This window comes from Eretmochelys imbricata, chromosome 9, assembly GCF_965152235.1.
Source record: "Eretmochelys imbricata isolate rEreImb1 chromosome 9, rEreImb1.hap1, whole genome shotgun sequence".
Taxonomy (NCBI): Eukaryota; Metazoa; Chordata; order Testudines; family Cheloniidae; genus Eretmochelys; species Eretmochelys imbricata.
The window spans coordinates 31,699,233-31,721,855 of NC_135580.1; the positions used below are offsets into that span (position 1 = coordinate 31,699,233).

The 22,623-nt window shown below is 39.9% G+C and overlaps 1 protein-coding gene across 1 annotated transcript in view; it reads left to right on the forward strand.

The window, feature by feature from the left end:
* SLC9A9 (solute carrier family 9 member A9) overlaps nucleotides 1-21,803 on the forward strand; it is a 320,114-nt gene extending 298,311 nt beyond the window's left edge. The window contains exons 15-16 of the mRNA XM_077826749.1: nucleotides 20,066-20,171; nucleotides 20,630-21,803. Of these exons, the coding sequence (XP_077682875.1) occupies nucleotides 20,066-20,171; nucleotides 20,630-20,851 (328 nt within the window). The 3' untranslated portion in view covers nucleotides 20,852-21,803. The remainder of the gene's footprint in view (nucleotides 1-20,065; nucleotides 20,172-20,629) is intronic.
* Nucleotides 21,804-22,623: the final 820 nt, after the last annotated feature.

The window sequence follows — 22,623 nt, forward strand, 5'->3', positions numbered from 1 at the left end:
TTCTTAAACAGCTTTTTTTTAACCTTTCCTGTCTATAAATTTTGATTATTATAGATGGAAATATTTTTTCATTGGTTTCTGTGAATGCAATGAAATCATCATTTACTGACATTTACTGATAAATATCTAATCCTTCCAAGCCTAACTAGTAGCTATCTTATGACCTCTGATATGCACAGGCAGTTCCTACTGACTTCCTACAAGAGTTAATGGGAATCCTTCACACACTTGCCAAACCAGCATACCCATGAGAAGGTACGACTTCCTTGGTTCATCTGTGTTACAAGTGTTATCACACTTAGCTTGGCACATGGGTTTCTTTTACTTCTTCTTGCACACGTCACCCCTTTTTATAATACAGTTTATTCACTCAGAAATGAAAATATAGAACCAATTCTGAAATTCTAATGCAGCTTGGGGAAAAACTATTCTGCTCAGCTAAATTTCTGGAGGCTTTTCTCTTTTGCAAACTTATTAGTACTCTTGTACGCCAGAATTGCTAGCAGGTCACATTTCTGTTTGACAGAAAATCCTTGTTAGGGAATGGAATCTTGAGCTAGTGCTGGTGTTTTATAAATTTGATACCAATTACAGAATATGCTCTTTCATTCTTCTTTCCTCACAAAAACAAATGTAAAGCATCCTACCTTTACAGGGGCTGCATAAAACAATTTTCTAAGAGGGTGTTTTGCCTGTGGTTTAAAGTATAACCTGGAGCAACATAAATCAATACTTTAGCTGGCCAGATATTAGACTTTGTGGTGTAGTATGTGCCATTACAGAAGCACGCAGATTAAATGGAAAATAAATAGTACATTGATTGTTTTTATCTAACTTTTCTCTTTAGGCTGAGAAAAACATTGTTTTAATGTGCTCTGCTTCAGTCTCACTGCTTCAACTGCATTATTGTTTTAGTCTATAAATTTCTACAAACTAGCTTCCCATCCTCTTTTTATGAAATCTTTATACTTTCTTGTTCTTCACCATTCCTTCCCAGTACAGTTTGCATTAACTTACTTATGATTAAAGGTTACAATGCCCTTGTAAACACCAGCCCTTGCTAACAGACAACACAATTAATTAATTAATAGGATCCATTAGTCGAATGACAATTATCTGAGCAGTTAAGTCATTCCAACATCTCATTGTGGAACCAACCCAGTACCCATCATACAACCTTGTTACGTGGGCTGAATATGGGGGAGACAAACTAAGGAACAGCAACAGATCCACTCTACAGCCACCGTGGTACCTTCAGGGCTGCTATAGCCCCATGCTACATCATTCTTCTTCCTTGAGGAAGAATGGCTGAGAGATTCCTATAGTTATTCTGTCTTTATTCCTTTTACTTCCTGTCTCCCTCCTTCCCTGGACACTGATGCACATGGAGACTTTGCCATGACAGGCTTCATGGTGCAGACCCATGATGGGCCCATGGGATGAACAGATCCTTCACCCCTCATCCTGAGCATCAAAATGCAAACAGTTTGTCTACATGTATGGCCAACTACATCCACAGAGGGAGGGCGTAAGGATTTGCCCCTCTGAGAACAACCTATGCCTCAATGTCATATTATTCAGGAATTTTCAATTTCAGCCCAAATAAAATTCAGATAAGCTGCTGTGATTGACAGTGACATACTAAAATTCATTGCAACCAGCTTCAGTATCAGATAACATAGAGCAACAGAGAGAAAATCGGTGCATTAATACCCAGAAGCGAAAGGGAAATTCATTTTGAAGCATGCTCTCTCTCTCAGGGAGAAGAAGTCTTGAATAGGAAAATTCAAGTGACAACAAAATGAATGGGAATAAAAGTTAAAATATTTTAGTTCTGTACTAATTCTTGGGAAGTTATTCTTTCTTTGCTGTTTTTAGGTTTGATTAAAATATAACAATATAAAATAAAAAAATGCACATGTATTTGTGTTTTAAGATGAATTTTACACATGCTTTAAACAGACCCTGATTAAGCAATGTGAAAACTAAAGTCTTTTTAAAATACTTAAGGGTTATAATACATGCAGTAATACTTTTATGGGAAAGTCCTAAGCGTTTAACAGAAAAGGAGAAGCTTTTTATAGGTTTTGCTCAACCATTTGCTAGACTTTAACATGAAATGATAGAGCAGGTACTATGTTCTGAGGGTAGCTCAAAAACCTTTGTGAAGGATCTCATTCTTTATTATAATTGCGCACACAAAAATTATGTTAAAGGAACATTATTAAGGTTGCAAAGTGAAGCACTCAAAAGTTAGGACATGCTATAATTAAGGTTGCCTGTGAAACCTTAATTCTCGCTCACACACACACCCTTATATCTGTGCATTATGATAAATCTTTAATTACATGACCACATACTCTTTTTTTTCCCTCAGAACCCCTAGTCTGACCCCCCTTCTACTCATGTCCCTTCCAGGATGTCCCTTTGCCCATCCTTTCTCCACCACCCTGACTCTGTGTCCTAGTGCCAAAATCTGCATTTGGACTCCCAGTCTGAGTACCAGCCTTCTCCTCTCCTTGGCTCCTACTCCCACTCCTACCCATCCCCCCCAGGCTCCCTGTCCCAATGTCAGTCTACTCCCTCCCCCACATTGCCTGGACTCCCTATCCAAATTTCCTTGCACAGACAGAGCCAGTCTTCCCCCAATCCCCAGGCTCCTCATCTGATCTCAGTCTTTCCCCACCCCACACACATACTATCTCTGGGGTTGCCAATTTCGGTTGGATGTATTCCTGGAGGTTTCCTCACATGACAATCTTTAATTAAAGATTAAGCTTTAATTCCTGGAGACTCCTGGACAATCCTGGAGGGTTGGCAACCCAACTATCTCCTGATGGGAAAGTTCCCATTGACTTTAATGGTATAGGATCAGGGCCTAAACCACTTTTGTGCTGCAGTTTACCTATTTGTTAAATAGAGATAGTGATTAGAACTAGTCAGACCAAATGGATGATGGGGTGGGAGAGGGAAGTTGCAAAAGTTTTCATCCTTTTTTCCATAAGTGTTCAAAATTTGAATTTTATTTTTTTACCAGCTCAAACAACCTTCGCTACTTTCCTGCTACACAGGAGCGTTATGAGACAAAATTCACTGTAGTCTGTAAAGCACTTTGATGCCTGCTGCTGTTAGCACTTTTTACTAATGTGGCTTGTTCTATTACTGTATATACACTGCCATGGAAATATTTAATTTCCTGGAAACATGTTTTAGTCCAACACACATGACAGACTGCAATACAGCGCAGAACACAACGGGGCCCTCATCCGTGGCTAGGGCTCCTAGGCAGTACTGCAGTACAGATAATTAATCGTACTGGAGGCTTATAGCTGACTTCCTCACCCATGCTGAGCCTATTGCTCTGCTCCCACAATGCCACATGTAACAAGGCAGGGCTGCTCCCAGAAAAGCCTTTGGCAGTTTTATTTCTCCAACATGAGCAAAACAAACAAAAACAGTCCTTCAGCTCTCACTGCACTATAACTCCCAGAGGATTTTTCCCCTTTGCGCCTCTCAGGATGACACTTCCTCCCCTCCCAGGGACTCTGGCAGTCCTGTTGCTCCTGTGCTCTGTTCCTGAGCACCGCCCCCGCAGGGCTTTTCACGGTGAAGGTCCTTCTCCCAACAGTTTGGTTCAAGTTCTCACTGCCTCCCATCCCCGGCAGTCCTGCTCTAGCTCCTAACTCACAAGATAGTGTTCACTCTTCCTCGGGCCCAGGTGCCCTCTTTTAAAGCCTAGTGTGGATCAGCTGATGTGGCACAGGTGCACTTGCCCTGCTCCCTTTTAGAGGGCCAGTGTTACAAAGCTTGCCGGTTTTTGGTCACAGACAACAGTTTTACTTCTGTTGCCAAACCTTTACTTATTTAAAAATGAAAACTCTCCAGTAAAGGCTATGCAATAGAAAGCAAAACAGAGCAATGGGGTAGGGTGGAAAATGTTATATGTGACCGGCATGTCAACCTCAAGGCCAAAGAATAATTTTTCTGAGTCTGTCAGATGCTAGGGATGGAATCTGAACATGATCCAGTTCTGCAGAGCGTGGATGTGGGGGCCAAGTTGTCTTGGTTGACTCAGTGCTCAGAGTGGCTCTGAGCTGTAGGAACAGTTAAAAATAGGGCTCTTCCTGACAAGCAATCCTCATTTATATAGATCCATCCAGGTTATCTGAAAATGACATATGGGGATCTCTGGCAGCGTCAGGTCCAGGTGGTGTAGCATTAGTTCACTCTTCCATATTACCCTTCGACAAACAGAGGGCTGCCTTACAGTTGCAAGAGATGACCTGTAGTCATTCTTTTCTTGCAGGAAAAGTTTTCTGCTTGCCTCACAAGATAAGATAATGTTCCAAAGAGATGCTCCTTTCAAATAAAGTTATGATGTCCAAGCAGATGCCTGCAATTAAATTTTTCCACGTGTTGTGTGACCATATGTCCTGTCTTGGCCGGGACAGTCCTTTTTTTAAGTACTATTCTGGCCGTTACAACTTCTTCGGCAAAAGTGGGCATTTGTCCCAGTTGCTCTTGCCAACTTGATCAGTCAGCAAGAACAAACGGGACAAATGCCCACTTTTGTCAAAAAGGTTGGGTGCGGGGGGAGTGAGTGGCAATGCCAGCCCCATGCAGAGGGTGAAGGCAGGGCTCGGGTGGGGGGCAGGCAGGGCTTGGGCAAGCAGCAACCCCAGCCTCGCGGGGGCAGGAGGGCTCAGACAAGCAGCTCTGGCCAGCCCTGCACGGGGCGGGGAGAGAGGTGAGAGCTAGCCCCACGTGATGTCCTATTTTCCTTTGGGAAATATGGTCACCCTATCCATGTGTCACGTTCTGCTCACTGTATACTTCATTGACATCATGTAGTCTATTCACATGACTAGGGCAAGCACAATACTGGCCCTTCAGAGGTGCCCCATCAGTAATACAACTTATCTATTCTGTATGTGTATATTCACTTTCACATCCCCTTTCCACTGCCAGAGCAGCATAAATAGGTTCTAGGGTAAACGGTTCTAGCCTGGGAATTATATCAGATGAGCATAGATAAAAGGCCTTGGAGCTCATTACTCAACACCTTGAATTATCCAACCCCCAAGAATTTTTTAAGATTCCAGTTTGTTTATTTGCAGCTTCTGTCATAATCTTGTTTCCATATTAGTGTAATTAGTGAACAAGAACTCCAGTGTATCACACACACACACTCATTCTTACAGGAAAAGCAATTTCACTTCTTACTAGGCACTATTATTGAGCATTAACCTGACTGTTAAGGAGCCTGTATTTTAAGGGTTACATATTCCAATTTAGGTTTCCTTTAAAACATTTTTCTGCAATTATATGTCATTTAAAACTGCTGATTATTGATTGATTTTTCTTTATTCATCTTGGTCCCAATCTGAGAAATGAAATCATTATTGACATAAATCTGTCTCACTAATGGCCCTACATTGAGCAGATTGTAAAAATGTTTACAGATACAGTGTAATAGTTATACCAGGTAGATAATATTATGGCACTCTTAATCCAATATATGGTGATAATACAGTCATTTGCAATGAAAACATTTGTTTAAAGGACAGATTCACATGGACCATATAAAGATTTGTATCTATCTACAATAATACAATTAACCTACTAAAAGCGACATGAATTAATTTAAGAGTCAGAGAATGAAGAGTCTTATGCATTGGGGCAACTCAGGAGTGTGCCCCCTAGGACACAGGGAAACTAGGTGCCTCATATTCCCTGAGAAAATGGCAACTGTGCTCCAGTACTGGAAGACCTTTCCAGCAGGTCTATGGTCAGATGACAACAGAGGGAGCCTGGATAGAAAAACTGTGCTCCAGTCTCCAGGTGCAGATAGGGGTCAGATACCGTGGTGATAGGGACTGGACCTAGATAAACAACATGTGGGAATCTGCATGAAAAACAGTGGAGTCCTAAAATCTTCCCATTTTGTAAAATGTGACACAGGGCAGGAATTCAACAGTTCTGAGGATTAGTAACATTTAAGTCATTACTATCTGATGTTTGATGGACTTTTCTCCTTGAGAGGCACGTGAAAGGCATTGCTTTCATCAAGTATAGAGATATGTGATCACAAACAAATACCAGGGAATAAAATGTTATCTGAACATTTTCAAACAGGCAAAGAGTTTCATTTCCTGTTTGCAGTGAACATTTGGGTCCGTTCTTATTTCCCAATGAGGGGGATGATTCCTATAAAAACTGGGTTTAATTTGGAGGCAGACAAGAGAACATTAGAAGCATTCCCTGGTTTCACTCAGGTCCTTTCAATGGGTACACACAACACCACTGTCAATTCTTGGATAGTCAAAGGAATAATCATCATTTAGAAATCAAAGTACCATTTGTGTCAGTTTTAAGACCGGGCTCAAAGCTCATGTCAGCTGAACTCTTACACTAATGATGCAACAGTAAATAATCGTGACAAATTGAAGGTTTAATGTAAGAATGAAATTACAGAATGATTCATTACCTTCCTTTCCTGTCCTTTCCTTTTCAGCAACCAGCAGAGTAGCTGTTGCAGCTAATGTCAAGCTGCTGGCATCATTCCATTGCTTCTACACCCCCACACAAACAAATACTCGCACACTTGATTCAAGGAATTTTATTTTTCAGTGATAAAATCTTATCATGAAACACAGCTTAATTTGCTGTCTAGGGACTTTATTTAATGAAAAGGATAGAACCGGGTCACATTTGTTTGTGCTAATAATATTTTTCAGAGGTTTTAATAGAAAGTGAATCTTGCCATCTTCTCAACAGATTGGTTTAGGATTAAGTTATTTCATTCACAGACTGTAAAAGTGTGATGCATGAAGTGAATTTAGGAGCATATTCTCCACTCAGTAAGCACATATAACTGGTATTGATGCTACAGGAAGTTCACAATGAGAGGGGCATAGAGCCCTTAATCCATAATTGTTTGTGTTTTCACAAAACTCAGCCTAATTAAGGCTGGTGTCTCTTTCAACCTTGCCACTCAAAAGCAAAGAATTAATCACAACAGTTTTTTAAAAAACAGTGAAGAATGGTCCCTCACACACACACACACACACACACACACACAAAAATCTGGTGGATAAGAGCAATGTAAATTAGTCATAGTTAACATTAGTGGCTGGGCTTTTCAGCAGGAGCTGCTGAAGTGTGCAGCACTTTTGAAAATCAGGCTACTTATTTAGGTGAATAGCTATGGATGTAAGAGCCTATTCAGAATCCATGTTGGAAAATCGTAACCATTTCCTACAGGTATTTGAAATCAAAACCAAAGAGAACCAGAGGGAGAACTGTTTACACATTCTCAGAAAAAGAACAGTTTGTAAAATAATCTAGTGACTGAAGGAAGGAAATGGGAAGCAGGAATCCTGGCTCTGCTATTTACTTGCCATGTAGGTGAGTCACAACCTCTGTTCTACAGCTTACGCTTCCATAAAACAAGGATACTAATATGGTATTTAACCTGCTTCACAGGGATGTTGTGAAGTTTATTTATATTTGTAAAGCACTTTGAGGTACTCATATGAAATGCATGATAGAAGTGCAAAGTACAATTATATCTGACAATTTTTCAATATAGATAAAAATCTATTGGTCTGTGTTGGTGTTTATCACAATAATGTCTGACTACTTATATAAAAACCATATAATGTATACAATGGAAGTTATCTGAAGTAAAATTAGTGTTGTGACTAGAGACTGGACAAACCAATTTGGATAAAATAAGAACAGACACAAACAAATAGCAAAACTTTAAACACGGTTGAAATTTAAAAACATTTGTTAACTTATTTCCAGTTTATTTTGATTTTCACATGCTTTTCCACTTCTAGCCTCTGGAATTTAGGAGCATATTCTCCATTCAGTGAGCACAGATAAGTGGTATTGATGCTATTCCCCTGTCTGGAAGTACAGTGCACCTGATGTACTGATATAATTTCATTTTTCCCCTATAGAGTTACTTCTTATTTGCCCTGGTATAAGTGAGAGGAGAATCAGGTTTGTGTGTTTATGCCTCTGGATACCATGAGCAAGGTTGCTCTTGTTGTGTGTTCAGCCTGACCAGAAGCAGGAATTACAGGAAACTTCATGAGAATCCTGTTCCTGCAAGATTTCAAATCCTACTTTTTAGTTTTCTCTAAATCTTCTGTAAAATCCATCTCCTTTGTATCTAAGAACTTCCCAACAAACTGGACCTGCATACTGAGGCCCACAGTGGACTTCATGGATTATTCTGCTCTTTATCCTCCCAAATTCTCAGCAGCTCTGTGTCGGGTATACAGGTTTTGTTGTTGATTTTTACATATGAAAATTGACCAGTTATTGTGGGAAAGTTCCATCAGTACATGGATTTTGCAGTGTGTTCTCAAGGCAGCCAGACTCTGGGTCCTTCTAATCTCCTTTTTCTGGTAGCTCCTTTCACAGCTGAGCCCAGTGAATCAGCATTGCTTTATATCTAGCTCTTAGCCCTTTGTCCTGGGCCGCTGCCTTAACAGATTCTCGATTGCTGATGGAGTTGGAGCCTGACTAGAGCAGACTGAAAGTTTTCCATCAAAACTGTTTTTCAACAGAAAATTGAGTTTTGACTAAATAACGTTTTTTTCCACAAAGAAATGTCTGCTTTCCACAGAAAATAGTGACTTTTCAGTGACAACCCAAAACAGCTCAAAACTGACACGTTTCTAGCTGAAAAATGTAACATTTCCATTTGTAAATGCTCTGCTTGGAAGCTGTAGCTGTAGCAGTAGCATGCTCCTCTTCTCCTGAATAGGCATCTCCAGGGCCCAGCAAGAGGGGAGAACGTGGTCTATTATTGGAGACGTAGGCCAGTAAGGACCTCAGCCCATAAAAGAGAATGGGAGCATGAGACACCTACACTGCAAGACCCATGAGGCATGGCGGCAGCATTTTACAAGTAGAATTTTTGGGGTTTCACTCATAAGGTTTTAGTTTTCAGACAAAACATTTTGGTTTCCAATTTTTTGCCCAAAAGTAGAAAATTTCCATGGAAAATTCCAACAAAAATGATTTTTTTTTTCCCTTTTTTAAAATTTGAGTGGAAAATTTTAATGAAAAAAAATTTCTGCCCAGCTCTAGTCTTGACCATTTTTTAAAAAAAAAAAAAAAAATGAGGACTTGAAACCGATTTGGACCCAGTGAGGGGACTGGAGTACACTGGCGAGGCACTCACGACAGCCCACACCATTGTGGCGGGTTGCTGCATTCTGCACATGCTGGAGTCTGTGTGTTCCTTCCTGATACAGAGAATTATCATAATCTAGTGTGATGGTGACAAAAATGTGGCTCATAGTGGACGTTTGTGTCTGTGTGTGTCTGCCCACAGAGTGGGAGGGGCTCCCTTACTGATGCTCCCAGGAAGAGTTCATTTATCTTTTGAAAAAAGTTGTGGTGGTGATGCCACAGCTGTGAGGGTCCTGCTGCTGGGCAGTATAAATGTTATTGTCTGGAGAAGGGAGCTGTTCCCAGGTGCTTCTTCCCTGGGGACTGAGGAAAGGCAGTTTGGGCACACTCCCAGTGGTGGTACTGATAGCAGTTCAATTCATTTGGATAAGGGTTCAGATACATATTTGAAGTTGGAGCACTTATTCAAACTGAAGTGAACTTCTGACTCTTCACCCATCGCTAATTTACCTAGCCCGTGTACAATGCTTCCCTTGTGCACTCCAGAATATCTTGCCCTTACACACTAATTACATGTGTGCATGTGGAGGGAGCAGCATATTGGAGTCGAAATCCTCTATCTGGATCTCAGAGTTGATTTTCCCAATGTCAGAAAGAAGGGGAAATGGTCCATAGCCCTAATTGTACCACTTGCTTATGTTAGATGCAGGAACAAAAACAAAACTAATTTAAAATCTATGTAAATGGTTTACCCAAAGCAAACTCTATGACATCCTAAATGAGTTAAATGCTCTCTCCATTCTGTTGTTGACAAACTTGAAGCTAATGATCATAATTGAGCACAAGGGCAACAGAGCATTGTCAAACTCATTCAGGAAATGCAGATTCACAAACAAAGATAATGAAAGATTTATTTAATGGGTACAGAACAGAGAGGAGCTTAGATGATGTGCTTTCAAAAATGTTACTGAATTGAGTCAAGCAGAACAAAATAACCAGAAGACAGACAAACATTAGCAAGTGTAGTCACCCAGGCATAACACGTGACAACTGGCCACACAAGAAAGGAAGAAATACAAAGACAAATTGTTTTCAGAAGTTAACTAATTAATTCATAGAGTCATTGAGTTTAAGTTTAAGGCCAAAAGGAACCATTATATCATCTAGTCTGACCTCCTCTATAACAGAGCCATTAGATTTCACCCAGTTACCTCTGTATTGAGCCCAATAACTTGTGTTTGGCTAAAGTGTAGTGTTGAGAAAGGCATCCAGTCTTGATCTGAAGACATTAAGAGATGAAGAATACACCACTACCCTTGGTAGTTGTTCCAGTGGTTAATCACCCTGACTCTTAAAAGGTTGTTCATCTTTAATTTGAATTTGTCTGGCTTCAGCTTCCCATCATTGATTCTTGTTACCCCTTTCTCCACTAGATTCAAGAGCCCTTTAGTACCATGTATTTTCTCCCTATGAAGGTATAGATACAACTGTAATCAAGTTACCTCCCAATCTTCTTTTCAATAAAATAAACAGATTAAGCTCTTTAACTCTCACTATAAGCCATTTTCTCCAGCCCTTCAATCATTTTTGTGGCTCTTTTCTGTACCATCTCCAATTTCTTAATATCCTTGTTAAAATGTGGACACCAGAACTGGATGCATTATTGTAGTATCATTGTCACTAATGCTATGTACAGGGATAAAGTCACCTCTCTACTTCTATTCACTAATCCCACTTATATATTCAAGGACCACATTAGCATTGCATTGGGAGTTTGTCCTCTCTATGACCCCTAAATCCTTTTCAGAGTCATTGCTTCTTCCATTCTTTAGATATTAATTCCTAGATGTATAACTTGCATTGGCTATATTAAAAACACAGTTTGTTTCAACGGGCCCAGCTTACAAGTGATCCAGATCACTCTGAGTGACTGCCCAGTCCACATAACTATTTAATACTCCTCTTGTCTTCGTGTCATCCATAGTATTATTGCAATGATTTTATATTTACTTCCAGATTGGTATTTCCTTTCTTTGCTTTTCTTTCTCACTATTGTAGTATAATTTGACTTTTTAGTCTTTCATTTATCTAGTCCCCTAGTACCTTTAGTTCTGTACTGTCTAAGTCAACATGTTGAAGCAAATTTTCTCTGCATTGCCATATTAAAGACAATTCAACAAACCCCCAAAATCAAGACTACTACCTACAGCAGGTGGATTTAGGAGCAAGTCTTTAAAGTACTAAACAAGCTTTCTGTTGTGTTTTCTGAATATTGTTTTAATGGCCAAGTCAAAGGATTGCAAAAGGATTACTATTGGCTAATAAATAACAGGTAGCCACGGGCACCTAACATGCAGAGCATTAATGGATATGCAGGGACCTAGCAATAGTGCTATGTGCTGTAGCACAGGAAACCTACAGCTGGGTCAGTTGCTGGTCTCAATCGCAAAACCCCTTGAGCTAGCAGAGGCCCGGGGCACTGTGGAGGCAGGCATTCACTAGCCTGCAGGAAATACTTTACACTGCTCCCTGTGAGGAACTGCATAATTGTGACGCATCTGGCCAATAGGTGTAGTTTATATGGGCTCCCAAATGCATGATCCATTCCTCAGTCAGAAAGATGCTGGCTGCATCACAGTATAGGTATTGCCAAGCCAATTCTGGGGGGCAAATCCAAATAATCTGTTTTGTTACCAGGTTTTCAGTCCCTAGCAAACTCTCAGGATAGTTGAAGTTTAGTCACAAGGACTCATATAATTAGCAGGGATTGTCTCATATACCTACTTATATTCCAGAGAACTGCCTGGTGAACTCCTTCTTCATCCTTGAAGATATGTGCCTTGAGAGGCCAAGTTTCAGTTCTCAGTTGCTCATTATCTGTCATCTGCACTGCTACATTCTGATTCTCCCAGATTTCCTCTACCTTTGCAATTAAGAGGAAGAAGGAAGTGAGGTCAAATTATTCATGGTCCTCATCTAGGTATATGCCTGCTCCCCATCTTGCAGGTCCCACCGAAAGGCCAAGGACAATCAAAATCCTTCAGGAGAGCAGAGGGAGGGCTCCTGTTTTGTATTTACAGACAAGATGGTCTGGTGGTCCCTTCTGGCCCTAAACTCTATAACTGTGACTCAGAATCCGCCTACCTTTTGCATCAGCCTATGGAGCTGTTTAAGAATGTTGGGTGAAGAAAGCTGCACCATTCTAAACATGTGTACCCTGCAGACAAAGGAATTTGGTAAGTTAGTGTGCCTTCAGGAGGCAAAATACCCATGAGTTATCCCCTGGGGGAGTGGAGATCCACATGTTCAGGGCTATGGCTAAATGTCACAATCTAACCCAATGGTTCAACAGGAAGATACTTGGGGACTGTTATGGCAACACCTCAGAGTAACGGATTTAAAATTGGTGAACCCACTTCTGTGCAAAAGAGAATAGGTGACTGAACAGAGCCATTGTGAAATATCAAGGGGAAAAAGATTAGATGAGTCTGAATAAAAATGATGGATCTGAACCCTCCCAGACCTGGCACTTTGAAATCTGGATGGGAGTCCAAACCTTCCCAAATTTTAGGATTTCAGATCTGACCCGCTACATGGGAGGTTTGACCTGCAAACTGAGATTTGAAATCAGATCTGGACTGGGCTTTGGTCCAGGCACATCAGTAAGGAAGAACAAACAAAAGCCATGTTCATAGTGATGATATACATTTCCTTAACAGATCACATTTATGAAATGACTATACTGTTCATGTGCCGTTTCTATGGTTTGTATTATGAATCACTCATGATTGGACCTCCGATAGCTGACCTCTCTATCAACAATGAAAAACTGAGAATGAAAAATCCTCATGCTTATTCAAGCGGACCTGTACTTTTCCGCTATTTCTATTAATGTCTCCATTGGTACATGCGTGCAGTGTATTGCACCAATAAACAGAAGAGAAAGATGCCAAATTAAAACAAAAATGGCTTTCATAATCTCTTTTTTCAAAATCCATCATTGGAAACATAATGAACTGTGATACACGAGGTAGGCAGGCATTAAGAAATTGGCTTACACTCTTTGAATCAGATGCCTGACTAATACCTACGTTTCCAATAGCATGTTGAAATAATCCATTAAAAAAATTTACCAAGGCATTTTACACTTTAATCAGACACAGCAATAACCACATTATAGGAGCACTGAATTTACTGTACTGTGGCAGACTCATCTAGTACCCTCCAGCAGTAGCCAGAGGCTTATGTTTTATACATCAAGGAAAGAAAATAACCCAAGTACATCTTCTTGGGTGGGCAGTTCTGTACATGGGAAGAAGGGGTTCTTTCTTGACCTCTGTAGGTAGCCTGAAGGATGAGATGAGGCAGCCCTGTTGTCTTGCACAACTATAAATGTTGCTGTGTCTATTAGATTATCCTTCCCTTATGAAAAAACTTGCTACAGTATTTGACTCAATGACCTACTAAGACAGTGAATGCCACAGGCTGATTATATGCTATGTAATGCCGTACATCCTTTTATTTGCTCTAAATTGAGTGCCGCTTATTATCATTGTGTTCACATGTTCTCTTGTTATGGGACAGTTTAAAAGGAAAGATGTTCTCACTATGGCCTTCATAATTTGGAACACTGCACATCTGCACAATTAGGTCCCCTTTAAATCTTCTTCCTTCCAGGCTAAATCATTCTGTTTTTATCGTCTGTTGTCCTGCCATACGTCTAACCCAAGCCATACAACTAACGTGCACACTACAGAAATCTTTGCTTTTCCCCCTACATGGCTTTCAGGCCTTCCTTTTGCTCTCTTCATCCTCCCTTTTGCAACCACCCCACAGCATACTTCTCTCTAGTGTTCCTGTTAGCAAAATTAGAGAGTTGTGCTATGCAGCACCCGGCAGAGAAAAGACAGATGAAGTTCAGAGTTCTGGAGGCCTTTCAAATGGAATGCTTATTTCCTGCCAGGCTGGGGATTAACGGAAAGGCCCTCTGTCCTATAGTGGGAGACATAGGGTAAGGAATCCCATCCGTTTAAGAGGAGGGAGTGGAAGGAAAGGGAAACCCAATGCTATATTTTCTTAAGATAGCAGTAGTTCCTATGCTGAACAAACAGCAGATTGTAGGGCTCCTTCAGCAGAGGACTTGGCTCCTTTTACACAGGAATTCTGCTTTAATCTGCCACTGGGTCCAAACCAGACTTTCCATTGTGCCCATTCTGAGTTTTAAGCTCCTAATGTTAGCATAAAGAGGTTTGTACTTTTAATTCCCAGCATTGCAGCCATTGCTATTATCCCTTTTTAGTGAAAATCTTGTTTTTGCTTGGACAGATGCCATGCTTCATTTTCATCTCTTGTTCTTAGCTGTGAAAATTCAGTACTTCTGAACAAATTCTATCCAAAATATTGATGGCGCCCACCAACACATCATGAGCATTCTCCAGCAGCTCCTACGTATAGTTTAAATATTCCTTCTGAAAGTTATTTGTTTTAATTGCCAGTGGGCTGGTTCGCTCATGGGTAGGATAGAGCCCATCCCCATGCAGCAGGGTATCCACAAAAAGCATAGTTTTCCAATGCCCAATGGATTGGAGCCCTCCTTTCTACATCGCCACCTCAAACCCACAAGAGATTTTTTGGTTGCCCAATTAGAGGATTCTGTGTGTAACGGGGTCGCATTTCTGAAAAGGCTAAAGGAGAGGCTGTAGACATAAGCTTTTATTTAGCAGTCTAAGTTCAGGGTCAGATGCTGATCTCCATCGCTAAGATTAAAAATTCAATAAACAAAGATCAGAATCTGGCCCTCAAGGAAATATAAGAGAGGTCCTGGAACGTGTAATTTTTGAAATATGTTCCACAATCATGGCTTCCTTCTCATCACTGTTTTACAGTGCTGATTATCTTCTTCATGGCATCTGATATCTGAAGTCAAGTCTTGGTTCTCCTGGTCCCCCAAAAAAAGAAATATGTAAATCGTAATAATTAAATCTCCTACCATCATGCCCTGCCCCTCTCAACCACTCAACGTAGACAGGTCCCCAGCCTCTGAAGAGAATTCCTTGCTACAAATACCAGAAGGAAATCTTGTCTAAAAATTTCCCTTTTCCTTTCTGGGACACATCTGCCATGCATGTATTTATACCCCCAGAAGTCACCTGCTATTGCCTCTCCAGCTTAGTTGGGCACACACAGGCTCTCACAGAACAGTGACCAAACAGTCCAAATCAGCTGTTGGCAGCAGCTCAGCCATGCACCAGCTCTCAGCCATATGCTCAGCACAAAGTATGTTGGCTTACAAGTGACACACATACAAATACACACACATTTTCAGAATGGAACAGCTTCTTCTGTAGCCCTGCACATACCATATATCAAAATTGCTTTCTTTGCCAAAGTGAAAATCTAACAAGGAACTGAGATAACTTTTACTTAAGGAAACCACATTTCTGAACATGTAGGAATGATATCTTTCTCTCTGCATGTCTCCTACTAGTGTTTCCTCATCGATATAAAAGAGAGCACCTATGCTTTTATCTCAGTTCTGTGACATAATCGTAACTTACAAAGTCTGCTTTAAATAGGAGTACTAAGAAAGGAGACACTGTAGAATAAAAAGCTGCAAACCAGAAACATTAGAGACACTGCAAAAGAGCAAAGCAAAGCTCCAGGGAGTGTTGACATTCACTTCCAGAGATTTGTGCCTCTGACATAAATTTCATTATATAATGCAGCAATGTCTTGCATATGAAATGCCACACTATTAACCTGTTTACGCCTGGCTTATGTATGATTAAGCCTGGCTTGCCTTTGCCATGGAAAACTGCATTTTTCCTGAAAAATGGCTGAAAGCGGATTTGAATGGTATGAAAAAGAGTTCCATATTTTATGGGGTGTTTTAATAATAACTGTTGCATAAAATGATACCTTGTTTGTCTTTGGGGGAACTGTGTTTGCCTCGAGACCCAGAGCCATCACTCTTTGATAAGGGAAAAGGTGAAGCTCTCCCTCTGGCCATATACAGGATTTTGTAGGGCTCTGCTGGAAATAATTTTTCTAATAAGATTAAAGTTTGCCATGACACAGTTTCCACACAAGCATTCCTTTGTTAGTCTCAAAGGCCACTTAACGTTGGTTACATCCAAAATGTACACATATGGAGAATACTTCAAACAGGTGCAGGCCCAGGAGACACATCCCCATCATGGTGTGACTCCAGAGGGGTACAGTAAAGCTCTGACAAAGCACCCTTCCCAATTCTACCCTAGCCAATACAAGTTAAACTCAAACAATTTTTCTTTTTCATAATTTCATTCGTTTTAATCGCAGGCTCTAGGCCTATCACTCATGCTAAAATCCAAACTCAATTTAAAACCATAGCTCACTCTGGCCTGTATTTTTACAGGTCCACAGGAGCTGTCCAACAGGTATTTCAGAGCTGTGTCCACCTTTTCTATCTCCAAGGATTTTGCTGTTGTAGGCAAAATATAAATTACCTCTCAAAGTCTACAGTCAATCACACAGCAAATAAGGACATTCAAATTGTTACTATGCTTCATAACATGGCTTCTCAAAACTTCCTAGTGAGGCCAGAACTCAGATCATCCTGCTAAAGGAAGAACATAAGAACAGCCATACTGGGTCAGACCAAAGGTCCATCGAGCCCAGTATCTTGCCCTCTGACAGTGGCCAACAGCAGGTGCCCCAAAGGGAACGAACAGACAGGTTATCATCAAGTGATCCATGCCCTGTCACCCAATCCCAGCTTCTGGCAAACAGAGGCTAGGGACACCATTCCTGCCCATCCTGGCTAATAGCCATTGATGGACCTATCTTCCATGAATCTATCTAGCTCCCTTTTGAACCCCATTATAGTATTGGCCTTCACAACACCCTCTGGCAAGGAGTTCCAGAGGTTGACAGTGCATTGCGTGAAAAAAATACTTTCTTGTGTTTGTTTTAAACCTGCTATCTATTAATTTCATTTGGTGGCCTCTTGTTCTTGTATTATGAGAACGAATAACTTACACTTCCTTATTTACTTTCTCTCTACCACTCATGATTGTATAGACCTCTATCATATCCCCCCTTAGTCGCCTCTTTTCCAAGCTGAAAAGTCCCAGTCTTACTAATCTCTCCTCATATGGAACCCATTCTATACCCCTAATCATTTTTGTTGACCTTTTCTGAACCTTTTCCAATTCCAATATATCTTTTTTGAGAGGGGGCAACCACATCTGCACACAGTATTCAAGGTGTGGGCATGCCATGGATTTATATAGAGGCAATGTGATATTTTCTGTCTTATTATCTATCCCTTTCTTGCTGATTCCGAACATTCTGTTTGCTTTTTTGACTGCCGCTGCACATTGAGTGGAAGATTTCAGAGACCTATCCACAATGACTCCAAGATTTCTTTCTTGAGTGGTAACAGCTAATTTAGACCCCATCATTGTATATGTATAGTTAGGATTATGTTTGCCAATGTGCATTACTTAGAATTTATCAACATTAAATTTCATCTGCCATTTTGTTACCCGGTCACCCAGTTTTGTGAGATCCTTTTGCAATCTGCCCGGGACTTAACTATCTTGAGTAATTTTGTATCATCTGCAAATTTTGCCACCTCACTGTTTACCCCTTTTTCCAGATCATTTATGAATATGTTAAATAGGATTGGGCCCAGTACAGATCCCTGGGGGACACCACTATTTACCTCTCTCCATTCTGAAAACTGACCATTTATTCCTACCCTTTGTTTCCTATCTTTAAACCAGTTACCAATCCATGAGAGGACCTTCCCTCTTATCCCTTGACTGCTTATTTTGCTTAAGAGCCTTTGGTGAGGGACCTTGTCAAAGGCTTTCTGAAAATCTGAATACACTATATCCACTGGATCTCCTTTGTCCGCCTGCTTGTTGATCCCCTCAAAGAATTCTAGTAGATTGGTGAGGCATGATTTCCCTTTACAAAAACCATGTTGACTATTTCTCAAGAAGAATCTCCTTTCACAAAATAAGAAAATAATAGTACTAGTAGCATGAGATATGCTGTTTATAATTAAATACCTACAAAATGTATAACAACTCCCAGAGACCTTTTAGCCTACCTTACTTTCAAAAGGCAACTACCACTGACATCAATGAGGCTGCGTCCATTGACTTTAACAAGAGCTAAATCGAACAGAATATAACTAATTGGACAGCTGCTTAACTTATTGATTATCTGGTTTAAACTTCTTGTCCTCCCATTCAAGGCCCTACTGTCCTCCTCAGCCTCCATCTCCAACTTTTGTCTTTTAGTGTGTCAGTCTAATCCTCTCCCTCACTGATGTCAGTCTCAATACCCCGTTCATCTGTTTCACACACAAATGGCCCCATGAATTTTTCCATGCTGCGCCATAAGCACAGGATATTCCTATTCTGGGAAGCCAAGCCAATCCCTAATAAAGCCCTTGATCCGTGATGTCCCTAAGAAGCAAGTCAACAATTTTAACATTTAAAAAAAAAAATCCTAGCCATCCCCTTCCTTTGAGCTTCCCAATGTTCTTCATCAGAGTTTCTCCATCTCTTGATATAATCAAATCAAGACTAGGTGCCTCTCTGACATATATGATTTAGGTGAACATATTAGTTGGGGGTAACTGGGTTAAATTTTATGGCCGGTGATATACAGGAGAGCAGACCAGATGATCGAATGGTTCATTCTGGCCTTAGAAATCAATTAATCTATGACTAAATCTCTACATCTGCTTTATTTAGCCTGTAAGTTCTTCAGGACATAGAGTGTCTGTGCTTTGTGTGTTGTATAGTGTTAAATACCCTATAAGCATTAAACAAATAACTAATGAAGTTGAGGCACTGAAAGAGTTAACCTAAACACACTTTGTTACTGGTTTGTTCTGTACTTCCATGATACTGCTATAGAGCTCATGGACAGTAGCTTTACATCTGTTCCTTTTATTTTCCTTTCCCTTCCTTTCCTAGAATCTTTAACAAAAGAAAATAGCCAGCAATCCAGAAGAGGAAATTTTCCTCAGCAGAGAAAATAGCCTACAACTGGCTTCCCATAAAACAGTGAAAATTACACTGTGAGCAAAAGTAGCAGAGGAGATAAGTCAACCTGAGGTGCTCTTGGGAAAAATCTTTAGTGGCAGATATAAGGACGATATAATTGCTAAAGATGAGCAGGTTTTTCTTTTATCTCAATAAAGCACTTTTGGATGAAAAGATTGGAAAGACAGGAGCAATACAATAGAAAACGCCTGTTACAATCTTACTTACATAATTTCATATAAAGGAGCATTGATGTATGAAGTGTAAAATGAATATGTTGAATACTGAAAATAAAGCATTACAGAAAACAAATTATGCTTACTCCCCAGCTATAAAGAAGCTTAATGTTTTGATTAAATACATTTGCCTGGTGAAGAGAGGCATTGATTTTATAAAACACTGAGTGTGTGATTTCAATAAAACAGAAAACTCCCTGTCACTGGATCTTTTATGCAGTATGGCTCATACAGCTAAATCTTAAATTGTTTTGTATATCCTTTTGCGTAGGAAACATTTTCCCAATATCACAGACATTAGCTGAAAATGCTAAACATGGAGCTCTTATTGTACGTTCCTCTCTTCCCATTCCCTCTTGTCTCTTTTATGTCATGGTGTGTCTAGCTAAGCTGGTATGGTGCCATATTTGACAGACTCTGAACATCAAATGGCTTTGTAGACACACTAATCTAAAGTGGATGATGGCTGAATGAATGGACTGATGGGTGTCTAAACACAAGCCATCTCCTAGATTTTCCTTTAATTGCATGATTATCTTCTGCTTTATTATAAAATTATCTGTTGTAATAGAGAAACTTGTTAGCACCAATATACATATTATGGGAGATATTCCTTGACAGACTTCACAGGTATTTGAAGCCCATTTTAACCCATGCTGGTCCACCGCTTACAACAACATTACCTGAATGGTGTAATCCCATTGCCAGACTGCTAACTAGCCCTAAAGCATATGGAGTAAGTATATATATATAGTGTGTGCATTAAACTTTGTGAATAGCATTTAGAACCTGATGTAAAGCCCATTGTAATTAATGGAAGCGTTTACATTATTTGATTTCAAAAGGCTTTGGATCAAGCCTTTAACAAGACTAGAAACTATATGGCTGTCATTTCATAGTGGCGGATAGGGGTGAAAAAGTACAGCCCCATTTTCAAAAGTGGCTACTAAGTATTAGTACTGTGGCTTTTCGGGTGACCTACTTTAGATACCTAAGGCCTGGTTTCCAATGGTACGCAGAAGGAGGAAACGGTAGGCAGCCCCTTGCTTCAAACTGATAAAAATCAAAATGAGGTCACTGTAATTAATAGTTGATATTAATCATTAACACTGAAAATATTAAAATGGAATCCCATCCCTTCCATTTCTGGGAAATTGTCACTGATTAGGGTCCCTTTTTCTTTTTAAAACACAGGAGCCGCTGAAGGATGATGACATGGACTGTATCGTGAATAATGATGAACTGACTATAAATCATGAAGCCCCCAATCCTGTTCCAGTGCCGGCACAGGCCAGAATAGACTCACCCCAGACTCCAGGCAAGGAAAACATTCATGAAGGAGACCTTGGATTAGGAGGATGTGAACTCCATCTTGAACACACTCCAGCACAAACCCAGTTGAATTCATTGGCATGAGCAGTACAAATGTAATCACAAGAAATGCATGGAACATGAAGGAATACAAGCCAAACTTATGAGGCAGTGTTGGTAAGAAGCTAGAAAATGTATTAAAAGCATAAATTGAAGAGAATCAAAACCTTGTCAAATGTATCTTCTGGTGCCTGGAGAAATGAGGATTTATCATTATCATCATCCATATCTGCTACACAACTAAATGTAATGTTTTGACAGTGGCAATTTTTATTAATGAAATTGAAGGCACTGTCTGCTACAGGCATATTACAGATGCACTCACAGCATCGATTGTACTTGGTGCGCACATAAAGACACAGATTTCTGAATGTTCTCTTTGTTAATTAATTCAGGTGTGAAGGAGAGATATTTGATTAACACGACCATGCTCAGATGATCATAGAACTTTTTACAAAGTTGCTCCTGGGCAGACATATCACCCATGGGACAGGTGGAAATTTCTTTTGAACAAATGCAAACTTTGGGCAGCTACTTTCTCTGTACAAAGGTTTAAGACTCCCACTTAATGCTTACAGCATTTGGCATTTTCTAGATAGTCAGTCGAATTGGATGCTTCAGCAAAAATAAGTTTCACACCCTGGGCTGCAAAGGGTTAATTCAGAACACAAAAACTGGGCATTGCTATATTAGCCGTTCAAGCTAAATAAATCAATAACAGAACTTTTTATTATTATTTTGATTGATCATGATCACTATGGTATACAGCAATTACACTTATCCCACAATGCATTTGTTGCTATGGCTTAGCAATAGGTTTTTATACACAGCTTGTGTGATGGGAACAATTTATGTTTTTTGTTGTGTAAAAACATTCCAAGTTTGTATTTTGATTTGAGCTTCTTGGGAGCTGGGTTTTATTTTGTTTGGTGGTGTGTGTGTGTGTGTGTATTATATATATATTATGTATTATGTATATTATATATATATACAAAAAATCATGCAAAAGAGTTTACTTTTTAAGATAAGATTTTTCAAAGTGAGATGTGCATAATCACACATTTACATTTGGCACTTAGATATTACAGTGATAAGTAAGATGGTAAAACCTAGATAGACAAATGAGAGAAAGATTTAGGTATGGAAATACCAGCTCTGTTTGCATAAATTCAGCATATGAATTCACACATGGTCAGTCATGCACCTAACAGATCATGATGTACCAGTATCAGGCATTTGCACATATAAATTGGGTATTGTGAATGCATGTGCACAGGGGCATGTCTCTAACATTTAAAATCTGACTCTATATCTTCTCAGCACAGGAGTTTTCAGCTCAGATGCAGCATAAGTTGTTTATCGCATTGCTTGAAAGTGTTCCTACCATGAAAGTTAAACCATGAAAGAAAGTTTTGAACAAGGTCATTCTTAACCAAGACATTTCTAAGCCATGGGGGAGGATGTGTGTGGAAACAAGTCATCCCAATGAAACAGTGAATGATCATAAAGCTGAATGGGTTTTGATTCCATCACAGATGGAAACTGAAACACAAACTTAAATATAATCCAGTTTTAATCATTCTTTTCCAGGCTAAGTAATTGCTGGTTGGATTTAAAACTAGACCAGCTGCTCTAAGCATAAATTTAACACAAGTCCTAGGTGCTTTTCTGAAATATCAGAAGCTTAAATTGGCCTCCCCCCCACCCTTAAAATAATAATCAAGGGGATTCAAAGGATGTTAGTCCCCGGAGGGGGGGCTATTCTATATTAGGTTATCCGCAGGAAAAGTGGTGGATTTGCAACTCCCCATCTTGCC